The 16,083-nt window shown below is 37.6% G+C and overlaps 2 protein-coding genes and 1 non-coding gene across 4 annotated transcripts; 1 reads left to right on the top strand and 2 right to left on the bottom strand.

Moving 5' to 3' along the window:
* Positions 1 to 1,862: 1,862 nt before the first annotated feature.
* On the bottom strand, positions 1,863 to 3,670 carry LOC118059968 (uncharacterized). 2 transcript variants are annotated; one of them, XM_035073032.2, is made up of 3 exons: positions 3,311 to 3,670; positions 3,040 to 3,216; positions 1,863 to 2,960 (listed from the first exon to the last, which is right to left on the bottom strand). In XM_035073032.2, exons 1-3 carry the CDS (start codon positions 3,659 to 3,661, stop codon positions 2,121 to 2,123), a joined length of 1,368 nt encoding a protein of 455 aa, XP_034928923.1. In that variant the 5' UTR covers positions 3,662 to 3,670; the 3' UTR covers positions 1,863 to 2,120. The 2 variants fall into 2 exon arrangements, with proteins under 2 accessions (XP_034928923.1, XP_034928924.1); XM_035073033.2 differs by having other exon boundaries at positions 3,040 to 3,213.
* Positions 3,671 to 12,048: 8,378 nt separating this feature from the next.
* TRNAS-AGA (transfer RNA serine (anticodon AGA)) lies at positions 12,049 to 12,130 on the top strand. Its single transcript has one exon. It is a non-coding gene; the product is annotated as a tRNA-Ser (tRNA).
* Positions 12,131 to 12,489: 359 nt separating this feature from the next.
* On the bottom strand, positions 12,490 to 15,064 carry LOC118059966 (serine/threonine-protein kinase-like protein CCR2). The gene has a single exon (XM_035073030.1). It carries the CDS (start codon positions 14,963 to 14,965, stop codon positions 12,692 to 12,694), a length of 2,274 nt encoding a protein of 757 aa, XP_034928921.1. The 5' UTR covers positions 14,966 to 15,064; the 3' UTR covers positions 12,490 to 12,691.
* Between the last annotated feature and the right edge of the window lie 1,019 nt (positions 15,065 to 16,083).

The raw sequence follows: 16,083 nt of genomic DNA, 5'->3' as shown, positions 1-16,083 counted from the left end.
ATGGCTGAATATCAAGCTTTGATTCTTGGGTTGGAAATGGCAGTGAATATAAAAATGTCTCGCCTTAAAGTTTTTGGTGATTCTCAATTAGTCATCAGACAACTCCTCTCACTATATGAAGTCAGGAAGCCAGAATTCATCCCATATCACAAGTATGCACTTAAACTGATAACATCACTTGATTGTGTCACTTTAGAACATGTACCACGAAAAGAGAATAAGCAAGCCGATGCCTTGGCAAATCTGGCGTCAACACTAGCATCATGTAGTGAGGAGATAAAAGTCCCTGTATGTCAAAGATGGGTCGTTCCACCACTAAGCCATGACATAGAAGAGAAAGAACAAGTGGGCGTGGTTTCTGTCTACGAGATTGAAAGAGAAGACTGGCGTCAGCCGCTTATCGATTATTTGAGACATGGAAAACTACCTAAAGACTTACGCCATAAGACAGAGGTGAGGCGGAGAGCTTCTCGCTTCATATACTTCCAAGGCACTCTTTATCGACGCTCTTTTGACGGAATTTTTTTGCGCTGTCTCGGAGAAGAAGAAGCAACAAAAGCACTAGAAGAAACTCACTCAGGGATTTGTGGAGCACACCAATCAGGCCCTAAACTTCACTTCCGGATCAAAAGAATGGGATATTACTGGCCAACAATGGTGAAGGATTGCATAGACTATGCTAGAAAATGTCAAAGTTGTCAATTGCATGCTAATTTGATCCACCAGCCACCCGAGCCTTTACACCCGACAGTTGCCTCTTGGCCCTTTGATGCTTGGGGACTTGATGTGGTAGGACCATTGCCGAAAAGCTCCGAGGGGCATCTTTACATATTGGCTGCAACAGATTACTTCTCTAAGTGGGCAGAAGCTGTAGCATTAAGAGAGGTCAAGAAAGAGACAGTTGTAAGCTTCATCCGAACAAACATCATTTACCGTTATGGGGTACCAAGACACATCATAACCGATAATGGAAAGGAATTCTACAATACAGCCATGAACAAGTTGTGTGCACAGTTCAGTTTCAAACAACATAACTCTTCTATGTACAATGCTCCGGCTAATGGTTTGGCGGAAGCCTTTAACAAGACTTTATGCAACATTCTCAAGAAGGTGGTGAATCGCTCGAAGAAGGACTGGCATGAGAGAATTGGGGAGGCGCTATGGGCTTATCGTACTACATTCCGAACACCAACTCAAGCTACTCCATACTCCCTGGTATATGGGGTTGAAGCTGTTCTTCCACTAGAATGTCAAATTCCATCTTTAAGAATTGCGATCCAAGAAGGACTTTCCAATGAAGACAATGTTCGCCTACGCCTTGAAGAGCTTGAAGCTTTAGATGAAAAACGTCTTGAGGCACAACAACGACTAGAATGTTATCAAGCACGACTTTGTAGAGCTTTCAACAAGAAGGTGCGACCACGCTCCTTTCAGGAAGGGGATCTTGTCTTGGCAGTACGACGCCCGATAATCATGTCAAAACGCATGGGCAGCAAGTTCCTCTCCAAATGGGATGGCCCTTATGTGGTTCAAGAAGTCTACACCAATGGAGCTTACAAGATTGTTGATGAGAATGGATTGAGGATTGGGCCTATCAATGGCAAATTCTTGAAAAGATACTATGCTTGAAATCTGATGTAGCTCCTGGCCCACACGAGCTAAAACTGTGAAAGGCACAAAAAAAAAAAAAAAGACAAAAAAAAAATGTGAACTACGTTATGACTTGATCCTTTTATCCACAAAGGTACGTAGGCAACTTGGAATTCATTCCAAGTACAGTCATGCAAAAAAAAAAAAAAAAGTTTTGAACTACGTTGTGACTTGATCCTTTATCCATAAAGGTACGTAGGCAACTTAGAAATTATTCTAAGTACAGTCACACCATCCTTTAAAGTTGTTTGAACTAATATGATTGTTCACGTAGAGAAGAGGGACAAATAAACCTCAAAACACAATCGTAACATGGAAATCTAGGTAACAAGACACAAGCAAAGGCAAAATATAGACTTTATTAATGGAAAGAAGAATTCTATTACATAAAGTATGTAGCCTCAATAGAAAGTCATAAGCCGATGTTACCAAAACAAAAAAATTCCAAAGCATAATAAACCATTATCATACTACGGTTTCCAGTTATGTTCTTCCATCTCCTTTTGTTTGGTCTCCAACAATCCTTTTAATTTTTGAAGAATGACTGCGTCAGTTTCACTTATCACAGGGGAAGAGGATAGTGTGGTGATCTCTACTCGAATGCCGGAGGTGATGATTTGTCTCTCAGAAAGTTTTGCATCACACGCCTTGAGAGATGACTCTAACTCAGTCTTCTTGCTCTGCAACTCCATCAATTGTCCTGTTATTTTTGTTATCTCAGCATGAGTAATAGAAATGGATGTAGATGCCTCCTCTTCAAAAGCTTCTGAATTTTTAAGTTGCACTTCAAGCTTTTCAACATTTAAGGCTCGTTGCTCTGATGTCATCATAGGAGATAATGAAGACTCTAAGTGAATAAACTTTTTAGCATCCTCAATCACCTCGGTCACCATTCTTCTGATAGAAGAGCAATCAACCTTTATATCTTCAATGGTGAGGAGGATCTTCTCAACTTCACCAGCCAGGTTAGGAATATAATGGATCGGTGTACGAGCAATCTTATTTTTGATGCTCTCCCAACACTTGACAGCAAATTCAGATCTTATCTCTCCTATTATGTCATCAGCACAATACCTAGTGACTCCTGAAGACTCAAAGGCAGTAGTAGGTCCAAGATTATGCAAGTTGGTCGCTATATTAAAGATCGGTTGAGGTGGTTTAGGCTGCTCATGTGGTAAACTGAATGAAGGTTGAGAGTTTCCAATCCCAGCAGCTAAAATATTGAAAGGGTTAGGGCTAGCAACAGAAGCAACACTCATTTCTGGCCCAATATACATATCAAAGTCATTCCCCAAGTCTTGTTGACCAAGCTGAGACATACATATCAAAAAGGGGGTTAATATATGACAAATAACATGAATTAAAAAAAAAAGAGGGAAAGTGTCAAACCAGTTCATCAATATTGTCTGGCATGATTGATGCACTAGGGACTCCATGAAGAAAACCCGAGCTGCAAGGATTGAACACTTTTTTTGTACGTTTTAAACGTTTCCAATGATGATCACTGTTTTCATGCTCACTATCATCAACATTTAAGATCGCTTCAACATTATCTTCCTCCTCCTGCTACATGCATATCCTTATGAGCATCTCAATAAAAAAAAAAAGGGGAATTAATAAGGCATATATAAAAAAAAAAAGGAGACGAGTATTTATTTACCAATTGTGGAGAAAAGGATTGTGCACTCCTTTCCTTTGTCCCTGAGGAGTTAGAGGATTTCTTATTAAGATGATCTTTTGAAGTACTCACTCTCTTTACACTAGGAATCACAAGTGGTGTCCTATTTATGTGGGCAGATGTTCGTGTACCATCTTCCTTGCCTAAATCAACATCAACTACCCGCTTGTCTCTTTTATAGGTAGGAGAAGATCGTTTCTTTTTGGTTAAAAGAGGGTCATTCTTCTTTTCTTTTGTCCTTCGTGATACTATGGCAACATTAGCAGGACTTTTAAGAATGATCTTCATCTCTGGAGAACAAACTTTGGACCACCTTGGAGTCCACCAATCCATGTAACGTTTAGTTACCAAAGGAAGTTTTATCATTTGGGGGCAACGGAAGCTTGCACTGGGAATGAGTTTTGAGTTTGGTAAAACTATGCCAAAGTTGAGATACATCCTCCAAGGTTGGGACTCCAGTTCTCCCTCCAAAGTCACGGGGAATATGTTGGCAAAACCCAAATTGTCTACTGAATCTATCAGGACAGTAAGATTCAAAAAATAAAAGTATCATCATAACGAAGAGTCAAATAGCCGGATCGAATACACATAAAGTAGTCACTCTCGAGGATTGATAAGTTGCCATCATCATATAAGACCCCAACTTTAGCCAGGGGAAGTAATGCAGGAAAATATGACTCTCTTGGGATCTCTGAAAAGAGCATGAGCTTGAGATTCATTGAAATGTTTTGCCAACCCCACACCGGCATATTTCGTCATCCCAACTAACTTGGTAGGACTAATTGTTGTTTGATGGGTGCCAAATTTTTCTGCAAGCCAACTGCTGAGAAAATGAATAGGAAAAGGGATGTCTCGTGCGGTCACACTCAATGCAGACTGGACTTCCTTTAGACCTTTGAAGATACTTGCTAGAACTGGTATCGCAAGAGAGAATTGCCTTCCAGCTGCCATCATGGATGCTACTTTGAAAGTACTAGGACGAATGAAACCAACATCCTTGCTAGGAAATACAAATTTGCATAGCCAACATGAAAGAAAAGCCGCTAAATAAACTTCATCCTGAATATGAGAAGGGACATTAAGCTCCTTAAAAGGATGAATGAATTTGCTGAAGCGAACACGAGACTTATCAATTGAGCCAGAAGGATAGTTAGTCTTATTGGATCCGCTAGACTTGCCCACAGAAAAAGGTACCTTGTATCTCAAGTCATCTCGAAACCAGAAATCTACCCAATCTTGAAGGGTCATTACATGGTCACCATCAATAGTCTGACATTCTTTATGAAAGGCGATGAATAGGTACTTGCAGCTCTTTGGAAGAAAAGAACGTCCTTTCTTGTCAGCTTCATTAAGTTCATCAGCAGAAGGGATGACTTCATCATAAAAAGTGCCAAAAAATAGGAAGGCCGCTACATGATTTTAGCTCCCAAAGAGATATAGACTCCTCGCCATTCGGGGTAGATAGCGTGTTGGTAGCAGGATTCCAATGGTTATAAAAAGAAAGGATAACATTCATCTGCCAGTCATAGGTAAAAAGGGATGCAAAAATAGTGTCTCGAATATGTGCCCTCTCGAGGATTGGCTCGTAATGTTTCAAAATATCTTCTGTCCATTCCCAATACTTGGGAGTATACTCAAGTGCATCGGAGATTGGGAAATAATCCTTGCAAGTAGCATTTCCATCACGTTTATGATAGTCTAATGACGGCAGATCAGCTAGAAAAGTTGTTGAATGTGGAAAGGAGGATTGAAGTTGTAAAACTGATTGAGGCAAACCACCATGACCATAAAGTTCATAAGAAGTCTCCAATGACCAGGAAGTCAAATGCTTGATGCTTTCGGAAGACCGCTTCTTAGCAAATGGACCAATGGCAGGTTCATATACGTGAAGGCTTGTCCGACGATACTTCTCATCAATCACTAAGAATCTTTTAGTAGAAGAAGAAGAATTCCTGAAAAGCACCATCTAAAAAGAAAAGGAAGACATATAAAAATGCATGAATTAGATGCATATTTGAAAAAAAAAAAAGGTAGAGAATAAGAACTTACCTTGATCAAGAGCCAAAGAAAAGTGATGCTCCAATGTTAAGAAATATATGATTGGCCAAAATTGATGAAAAAAAAAAAAACAGCAACCGTGACCTTTAAGGAGCAACTCGTCAAGCACCAATGCTTGTAAAGTATTACGGCAAGAGAATTCAGATCACCCAAAGAAACCTGCAACCCTGCAATAAGAATAGATGTTAATTAATGGAAACAGGTAGGCACACCAATAACTCAATCAGGCTTAGTCAAGTCTATTTCAATAACAAGTTTGCACCATCCATCATGCAGTTGCAGAAACAGATAAGGGTTGCTTTTGGTTAACACACGCATGTCAACAATATGTCAATCCAGTACAAGCTCTCTCTTTGGATGTGCCATCAAGAAACTCTGCAGTGCTCCAAGGATTTGAAAGGATTTCTTTCATCTAGATAACAACAGTCTTGAAACAACTTGTCCGGAGCCTGCTAAGGTGAAGTTCAAAAAAAAAAAAACTGTTGTTGTCGCTGCGGCATCTAGAGTTCACCTTTACTGTCAACATAAAGAAAATAGTTGCTTTCTAGTCACTGAGCAGTCACCGTCTCTGCGTCTCCATGTAATTCAACCATGGCAGATAAAATAACACATGGCCGAATGCAGTTTCACTGCGTCACTATGTAATTCAACGAATAGAGGACTGCGGATTGTCAAGTTTTCCATGTCAGCTCTTAAGACTAGGCAAATTGTTGGAAATATTTCGCTGAGCAATCACTCCTTTTTTTTTGCTTTATTCTAGGCCATGCATAATTTCACTCTTCTCCATGCGGTCAAAAAAATAGGAAGACGATGCAAATGCATTTTATAAAAGAGAGGAGTTTGAATTACTATCATCATGAGCTTTGGTTAGAAGTTTAAAGCTCACTTCACCTGCACAAACTCAGAATTGTGTCCTGAATATATATATATATATATATATATATATATAAAGGACTTGCGGTTGTAAAACAAATACTGAAGAGTTATGCCTACCTGCTAAGACCGTCGATGATGCTGAGCTGCTAAGTGGAGGCTGCACTGTTAGTGAAGAAACAGAAGTATTGCTAGGTTGAGGCTGCACCGTTAATTAAATCCAAACTTGAGCAGTACCACACTCGGTTTAATGATATCACCAATTCTGCCCGTAGATATTGACACAATCTTCGCAAAGCATCAAGTTAGATATTGATTTTGAAGCAAGACGTTTGGTTACTTGGTGGATGCTACGCGGTTAAAAAAAAAAAAGCAACATGAAGTGCTGCGTGGTGGGTAACAAGAAAAGAGCAATGTAATGTTCTTTTATAGCCACCTCAGTGACTCTTTCCTAATCTAAAACAAAGTCTTTTCTTATTCTGTGAGAGCAAGCAAAGTCGGCTTCCAGTACAAGAAATTGTGTTGGTCTCTTTCTTAGTAATTAATTCACGTTGGACAATTTATTTAGAAAAGAAAGTCAATTACACAAAGCAATTTACGTTGCAAAGTTATTTTGCTCTCTGGACATTCTTCCAAAAGGTTGAAATTAATTAAGGATGGGGGCACGGTTCCCAAAGCATTGAGAAAAGGGAGTTGCAACTTTCATCATTCATAACTTGTTAACCGCTACTCGGAATCACAAACAGATTGCGTTATTGGATTCAGAATAACGAGATCTTTAAAACAAGATGCTACAGTGACCATTTTCAGTGAAAAGAAAAAAATCATGCAGCCCGGTCAAAGTGTTTGTTGCTATTCGGGTATAAAGATAAATTTTGTCTAGCCCTGCATATGCAGCAGTTTCAAATGAGCAATTGGACCTGAATATTCTATCATGTTTATCTGATAAATCTCAATCAAGATTGATCCATAAATTTTCAATTTTTTGATTATTATATTTTATTTTCACAATAAGATTTATCTGTTTATTGTGAAAATCTAATATGATCAAATCAAATTTTAGTCGGAAATATAAAACCCTCACAACCATATTTTTCGAGACATGCCCACTTGTTCCAAAAGTAAGTGAACTTGTCTCGAGGGGGCATCTGTAGAAACACAAATTTTCCACCAATCAAATTTCACCATGTGTTATTTTATTCTTTAAAATAAAGAATAAAATAAAATTGAAATAAATGACATGGAAAACAAATGAGCCTTCAAATATTTCTTGACCAATGAAAAGTTGACACTTGAGATGAGATATTCAAGATATCTTGTCATAAAGTCAAGATTCCATCAATAAAGACCAACCAATAAAATTATGCCACGTGGCATTGGAAAAGGACCTGAGAGCCCCTACAGATCTCTATAAATAGAGGGCCTCAACCTAAAGGGAGGGGATTCCAGAGGAGATACAAATTTTCTTCAAGACTCTCTCTCTCTCTCTCTCTTCAAGCAAGGAAGCTCTCTCTCAAAGAGTTCTCAAGCCTCCTTCATCTACGCTTGAAGTTTAACAAGAACGAAGCTCTGTTGGATCAAGCCAAAACGCCCCATAAGAGTTCTTCAATAACACTTTGAAGACAAATCAAGGTACTCTTCAAAGCATCAAATCACAACATCTCGCTTCGCAATACACGCCCAAATTCGTGTTCTTGCAAAGCACAAATCTTGGCTTGATTACTCAAATAAATCAAGTCACCATACATCAAATCCAAGGGAAGAATCAGAGGATTGCCATATTCTTTTGATAGAATATATTACATAGAGATTGTACCCATTCATATATTTAATAAAATTATATATTTGTACACGTGTGCTTATTTAATTTCAGGTACACAAAATTGTGTCTACAAAGTCATCTGATTTTTTTCTTTTTGGATTCAATAGAAGATCCAGCCGGTCTTGGTCTCCGAATTAAGTAACCTTCATTTTTTAATTTCTACTCCAATTTTTTTTCATGGTTTATCCTCGTGCTTATAAAGTAAAAAATCACAGTCATCACAACATGCTTTTAAAATTACTTTTTCACAACATGTTTTTAAATTAAATTACGACAATAAATACTTTTAAAAATTACAAGTATTGATGTTAAAAATAAAATAAAATATTTTTTTATATATTTTTCATTAAAATATATTTAAAAAACACTCTACATCACAATATAAATCATACACTAATTGCATCCCCAGTAGACTTTTGAATGTGTTTGAAAATATAGTAGTAATTGCGGTTCAATATATTTTTTATTTAAAAATATATTAAAATAATATTTTTTTATTTTAATATTTTTTTTATATTAACCTATCAAAAATAATATAAAAACAAAAAAAATTAAGTAAACAAATCAAATTTCAAGGTTTGCACTGCGTTTCCAAACACACCTTTAAACTAAATTAATATCTAAATCTTTGTTCTTTAATTCTTTTAACTATTACACAATTTGTCAGTTCAGCAAAGGAATCAATACTAAAGATACACTGTTATGGACATGATCCCGCCGGCCGGGATCCCTTCCAACGCCCCAAGTAGTAGCGGTGAGGACTTGTACGGGTGGTTTGAATCTTCAGATTAACCCAAGTAGATGAATTCGGGGCCTGCTTTATAAATTAATGAGGAACTTAATCTGCTTTTTACGTGAGATTTGGGAGTTGACTAAAAGTAAATCTTATCTGAAAGAACATTTGATTAATTCTGCTTCACGGAGACCATGAATATTCCAAAGGTGGTGCGAGTAGAAGTATTTCTTGAAAAATATTTTTAGATTGAAGATATTTCTCTAGATTTTCTAGAAGAAAAATTTAATTTTGGTACATATCCTGTAAGGTCCGAGCCATTTTTTCTTGCAAAATATTATTTGTAATGGCTTGGCTCTACCCAACTTTCATCTTTCACGCCTCATAATTTTGTTTTTTTTAATTTACAGGTTCTAAAACATGTCCTGTAAAATTAGGTATTAATTAATTATCTTAATATATCTTGACTCTTGACATTTTTCTCTTAACATGGGATGTTACATATCTAATTAATAAAAACAGAGTAAAATTTATGTCCGAAATTAAAGGGCTTAATTATTGCCAAACACGCTCTTAAACGCATGATACCAGAATGTCGGCCAGTGAATAAACAATAGGGAATAGGAGGCTGATATGCACTTAACAGAAGCCTGGGTCCCTGGCCACAAAGATGCAAAAGTCAAATAACAAAGGCGTCTAGAAATTTGTTTTGTTGACTTATTTCTTAGCAGACACATTAATCCTTACACTGTTACGTACACATGTAAAATAATTTGCTCATGCATCACTTCCTTTTTCCTCGATTTTTTGCTCTCTCTGTGTTTTTTTCTTCCTCGTCTGGAATATTGCAGGCATAAATATCATTGTTTTGATATTTAATTGTTTAAGTTTTATCAGGTTTGAGATTATTAAAATTGATTTTTAAGCTAAACCAGTCAATTACTTAAACGTATCAAGTAAACTAGTCGGTTATTGTTCATTAGTAATGAACACCTATAAATTTTGCAGGAACAGTCGACCAAATAATATGGTTATTTGAATTAGTTGATCATTTTAGTCATCAAAGGCATTTCAACGACTAGTTTCTTTTAAAAACATATATATATAAATTTTATGCAAAATTAAAGAGAGATTATAAACATATATGATATAAAAGCTATTCCAAAAGAAAAATCAGCTAGAAACCATTAATCCTATCATACTCTAAATTATGCTAAATTAAATCTTTATATTCTAGCACAAGAGTATAAACCTTATACTCATTACAATTACACATATTCAATTATCCTAAATATTATTGGTTGAGTTATAGAGATTATAATTTTTAATTGTACAATCTATTATTTGAGGGAGTAAATATAATTAAAAATAAATCATAATTGTAGATATTTAAGAGTTTGGATAAACTCTTATATTATCGGTGAGGTATCATCATGAGGGAAAAATCTTTATTCATCACTTTATTATGGATAGTGTCGGAACCAACAAGATCGGGAATCTCTCTTGTAAGAAATTTATGGGTCTCATGAATATCTCTTCTCCCTTTCGCTACCTGTTTGTATACATACATATATATTTCAATGTTAGATTCTACTCTAAACCCTTCTCTTTAACAACCACTACTACTATATTATATTAACCTAATTTAACTATATTTGCATAAACTGTATTGCGGAATCCTCTAAACTGTTGCAATTTCTCGAGAAAAATATTTTAGTTTTGTAAGCTTCTTCTCTCTCTCAATGTGTGTATGTTATTGAACTTATGTGCGAACCCTAGTTTTAATTTGGTGGTGACAAGGGTTTCAAAGGAAAAAAGGCTCTACCAAATTAACTATAAGAAGGTATTAACCCCTCAAAAAAAAGATGAAAAACAAAAAATACTAGGTGGGGTCAAAAGATATAATGAGCAAACGGTAGCATATATCCGATTCATAGGAACATCATATGCATTATATATATGGACATGAAATTCACTTGAAGCCCTGCTGTCCCTCATTCGAGGGGGCGACGTCACCATCACTGCAGAACGTAATTGTTGTCACAAGGCAGACATTATTCTAGTCATCCAGTGGCTAAATAAATCTGTTGTCTTTGCTCTGTATTTAATTGCGCTGCGAAGGGAAAATGGGACGGTACGTATTAGTGAGGTGATATTTATGGCAACATATTAATTTCTTCATTTGACATCCAAATAAAATCTATAGGAGATTTGAGAATTTATATCCAAATCCTTTCATGAAAGGAAGGAAATATAAGCATTCATATTCTTAATTTTACAGTTAATTCTAAATCCAATATTTTATACATTTTAAGATTTAAACTCTCCTGCGGAAGCATCATGTTCTTAAGTTTATCTTTTAATTTTGAATCAATCAAAATTAAAAATTACATGAGACGAGTCTTTCTTATCATGACTTCCAGTACATGGTTTGAATTCGTGATAAGCAGCAAGCTGGGAACGAGCACATCCCTGAATTAATCAAGACAAGATGCGTGTTTGGCGCACCCTCTCTATATATATTGTGTTTGAGTTTTGATAATTTGAATATAAAGAGATAACATTCAATGATATTTTTCAAGAACATCAAGACAAAGGGTGAAAAGGAAATGCCCATTGATAGATATCCCCAGGAGGAAAACGATTGGGATCTGGAAATGTCCATTATTGGATCTTGAATTGTTCGAGCTTTCGTATTCATATAGTTGTGGTTAGACTAGCTAGACTGCTATCTCTTTCTCTCTTTCCGGTGGAAAGAAAACAAATGACTACGTCCATGTACAGTATAAAGGTTACTTACACGCATGTGTGAATACGAAAGCTCGAACAATTCAAGAACCAAGGGACCATGAAAACAGTATCCGTTCAAGTTCAAAAATTAGAATTTCTTTTTTTATATATATATTTAGAAGTGAAAATGTTCTCTACGCATAGATTAAACAATTTATGTTTCAAAAATTAATCGCATAAAAAAGAAGAAGCAATGTCACAACTCTCACTCAACTCTAGCAAACCAGCAACAGCAGGCAAAATGGAGCTGATGTTTCGAAACTGAAAACTAAAAACCGACCATGTTTAGATCTCTCCTGTTTTTAGCCCAAATATATGCGTGAAAAAGCCCACAGACACATAAAGAAGTAGCAGTTATGCTTAAAACTTATAAACCAAAAGGGAAAGTTATATGGGGGATATTATAGTATTATTATTTAAATACTCTCATCAAGAAGAAATCAAGTGGACATGCCGGAGTGGTTATCGGGCATGACTAGAAATCATGTGGGCTCTGCCCGCGCAGGTTCGAATCCTGCTGTTCACGTGTTTTTTTAACCCCCACTTTTGCTACACTGAATGACACTATATATCTTAAAATAAACAAAAACTTGAAAAAAGTGTTTCTCATGATACATGTTAAAATCCTTTTTGTGCTCTCCTCCGAGTCCAAACTCCACCACTACTAAGCACCAACTTAAATAAATGCCCTATAAATATTATACAAGACGGTGAAGTTGCAGACTGCTGCTTGTCTCCAGCACCAACAGCCATTGGTGGCTAGGTGATTTGAACATATGGTAGAAGTGATTGAATCTTGTGACCTCCGTGATTTTTTAGCTTTTAGAAACGAGCCTTGCCATGTAAAATGGTGGCAATCTAAGCTTCTTGCAACAAGACGTGAGAAACCATCGAAGAACTTTTTAATGGATGGAAAATTGCAAAATCTTATAACAACAGTAAGCCATCTCCTTCACTTTGTGAAAAGGAGAAAGAATTAGACATGTAAAACACAATGTTTACAGAAAATATTCACTGCAATAGACAAGCACTCATTGAAAATGTTCCTCGCAAAGCTCTGGATTAGTGATTGAATTTGATTAGAATATCAATCCAACTTCACAATCAGCTCCAACAAAGTTGCCACATTAGACATGTTGGGACGCTCAACGGGATTTTCCCTCAAAGTAAGCTCGGCTACGTCAGCAAGTTTAAGGAGAGGTTCCACATTTCTTGGTAGAGGTACATTCCGGTCGATAATGGCAGCTGCCCTGCCCCTCCTCATCAAAGGCAATGCCCACTCAACAATGCCTGGAGGTTCGTAATCTCTATCGTATGCCTTCCTTCCGGTTAACATCCCCAGCAGAACAATGCCAAAATTATATACATCACTTTCCACATCTCCATTTACATCCCTGTCATTAGCACTTACCATCCCAAAATCTGCAATTCTGGCCACCCACTCAGAGTCCAGCAGAATGTTTGAAGCCTTCACATCCCGATGAACTATGGGTGGTGCAACCTCATTGTGAAGGTACTCAAGTCCTCTTGCAGCCTGCAAAGATAACTTCAACCTCAAGTTCCAATCTAAAGGAGAGAGTTCCCCATGGAGATGGTCATGAAGTGTGCCATGAGGCATGTACTCGTAAACTAGCAATCTCTCCCCCATTTCAGCACAGTAACCCAGCAAGTTCACTATATTACTGTGCCTTACAGTGCATAAAATCTCTAATTCTGCTTCAAATTCTCGGCTGTTCGTGTGGATTATGGTGGCAGCATTAGCCCTCTTGACAGCTACTTGCCTTCCATCAGTCAGGATAGCCTTGTAAACAAAACCAAAGCTCCCTCTGCCAAGCTCACTGAACTCCTTGAATCCATGTGTCGCATCTTTCAATTCTGAAAGCCGGAACACTTGCGTCTCACCAATACACATGCTTATTGAGAGGGGGGGCTCTGGATTGGGGTCAGGCTCAGCCTCCACCACCTTCTTGCCTATGCAAAAACTGCGCTGGTATTTTATATTCTGATCATCTTTCGTTTTGAAAATCCGGGGAATGCAACACCAGACTATTAAAATTAGCACGGAACCCGACACCGATGAGCCAATGATGATGACTAATTTCTTTATGTCTTGCTCCTGCAGCTTAAGCCCTGACGAAGAACGAAGTCCGCAAACATCCCAGCAGGAGCTGTTCTGGCAAAGAGAGCAAGCAGTGCAGATTCTATCAGCATTCTCACTACAGGTACTGGAAGGGAAATAACCTTCGGAACAATTTGTCCCACAAGGCAAGCAGATTCTCAAGTCCTTCCTGACACATAAATTGGTCAATTCTGGCTCATTGAGAAGGCTTGCATTGAATGCAAACTTTCCATGACCACACGAACTAGGCCAACACACACCAGGACTACACAGCTGCAAAGGGGGGCTGTAATCTGGCAAGGACTTCCCATGAACTCCCCAGCAATCGAGAACTAGGTCAACTTCTCTAACCCCGCAAGTAGCATAATCTGATGAAGCAATAGCCATAAACCCCGAACCTTTTGGAATCGAAGCCAGATCAATATTCCCCCAACACTCAACTTCATGATTATCCTCGCGAACCCCACAAAAGTGGCGTGCTCCAGCCGATAAACCTACGAATCGAGTTCCAACTGGCAGGGAACCAAGCTCATTAGAATCACCCCAGCACTCTACTTCACTAGATACATTAGAAACACCACAAACAGAACCCCTTCCTGACGCTAAAATCTCAAATTCACCGGAAACAGCTGAGACTCCCAAATTAGCTGATCTGGGTCCCCAACAGACCAAACCACCTTCCTTGATAACACCACAACTAAACCCATCACCAGAAGCAATCCTTCTAAAAACAAGACTATCAATATAAGAATTATGAAACGAATCAAATGATGTCTGATTAAACTCCCAACAATCCACGTTTCCATATTCTACACTAGAAAAGTAAGATCCTTTAATAGCACAAGCATGATACTTGCCTGAAGCGATTTGTGAATAAGAATTGTATTGGAAACTTTGTGGGACAAGATTGTTACCCGGATTTGACAAGTTAAAGCAAAATGCTTGAGAATTGTTGGATGTGATTCCACAAATAAACTCTTCACCGCCAGAGAGAGAGGCCATTGCTGGAAGAGAGCTGAAATATGCTGTCGATGTTGAAACTGAAAAGTTGTCACCTTTGTCCCAGCATATGATCTCTTGCTTTCCACCGGCATCAATAGCACAAAAGAACCCATTTTCGCCGAATGCAGCTGCTATTGGACCAAGTGATCCATACCCCAATACATTGACCGGCAACACTAGTAGAAGCAGAAAAACGGTTATGGTAATGACTGAACCAGACAGACATCTTTGGATTACCATGTCTACTGGTTAATGGCTTCTTAGATAACCAAGTGTGGATATCTCATGGGCTACGAAATGCTGGTTTGGGGCTGTTTTGTAATGGGAGGGGTGTGGGTTTTGGCCATTTTTTAATGGAAGAGTTGAGATTCAGACAGTTACAAGTCAAAGTGGTGAGTGGCTGACTGAAAAGTACAGGTAGTTAATTCAGTAACTGTAATTTAAAATCACAGGGTTAGCTGGCTTCTCTTTTCTAGCGGGGTTGACTCCTCTACTTGGGCTCAGTTGGATTCGATTTAGCTTATTTTACTATTTCACCATTTACTATCCAATCTAACTTGTGACTGTGACCTTTTTCTTTAATTTGCTCACTTTTTCCCTTCAAACCTCTTAGATTTTTTTCTTATTATGTTTAGTAATATTGTATTGGTATTGTGAAAACATAGTTTTAAGAAATTAATTCAGCTTAAGGCCCAGGTCACGATTTCATCGATTAAAATTATAATTTTGTAAAAAAATAAATGAAAGTATTGTTCCGGTAAAATAATAATAATAATTTGAAGTAAAAACTAATCTAAACGAAAATATTAGTTGGATTACCGGTCATTAGATTTATAAGTTTTAAATTGATAAGTTATCAGTTTCGTTTACAAAAATGCTGGAAGGCAGAACTATTTTTGACCGTGTAGTTGAAGGTTCGGTGAGCATTCTAACAAGCCAGCAAATAAAAAATAAGGTGCTCGTCATTGGATTCTCTTCCTCGATCGTTTGTCATTGTCTATAGTTAAACCTCGTCAACAAAATGTAGTAAGAACTAGCAGCCGACTTGTTTTGAATAGTAGTAACTAAGGATGTTACTGTATGACCTGACAAGGGCTACTTGTCTGTAGAAAGGTAGTGCAGGAAATCCCTTAGAACTAAATGGGTGATGAGCCCGAATCGCCATGAGCGAGCGAGTTGTATGAAGCAAGAGAGGGTCTGACATGAAAGCTTGACCAGAACAGGCTGTGTCCAAGGGAGATGACACCGGCCACTGTCGGCCCATAGAAGTCTGGTTTTCTGTCTCCATGTCCGCTACAAGCCAAAGTGGACTTTAAAGAATTAGACAGCATATTATCTAGACACTATCTCCGTATCTT

This window comes from Populus alba, chromosome 10, assembly GCF_005239225.2.
Source record: "Populus alba chromosome 10, ASM523922v2, whole genome shotgun sequence".
Classification (NCBI taxonomy): Eukaryota; Viridiplantae; Streptophyta; class Magnoliopsida; order Malpighiales; family Salicaceae; genus Populus; species Populus alba.
The sequence above is the reverse complement of the archived record's forward strand: the minus strand, read 5'-3'. Positions and strand labels throughout refer to the sequence as shown.

Coding starts and splice junctions, on each gene's coding strand:
- LOC118059968 (XM_035073032.2), bottom strand. CDS start 3,661: ATGGATTGGTGGACTCCAAGGTGGTCCAAAGTTTGTTCTCCAGAGATG. Junction 3,217..3,310: donor AATCCTTTTCTCCACAATTG/GTAAATAAATAC, acceptor ATATGCATGTAG/CAGGAGGAGGAAGATAATGT. Junction 2,961..3,039: donor CAGACAATATTGATGAACTG/GTTTGACACTTT, acceptor TGTATGTCTCAG/CTTGGTCAACAAGACTTGGG.
- LOC118059966 (XM_035073030.1), bottom strand. CDS start 14,965: ATGGTAATCCAAAGATGTCTGTCTGGTTCAGTCATTACCATAACCGTT.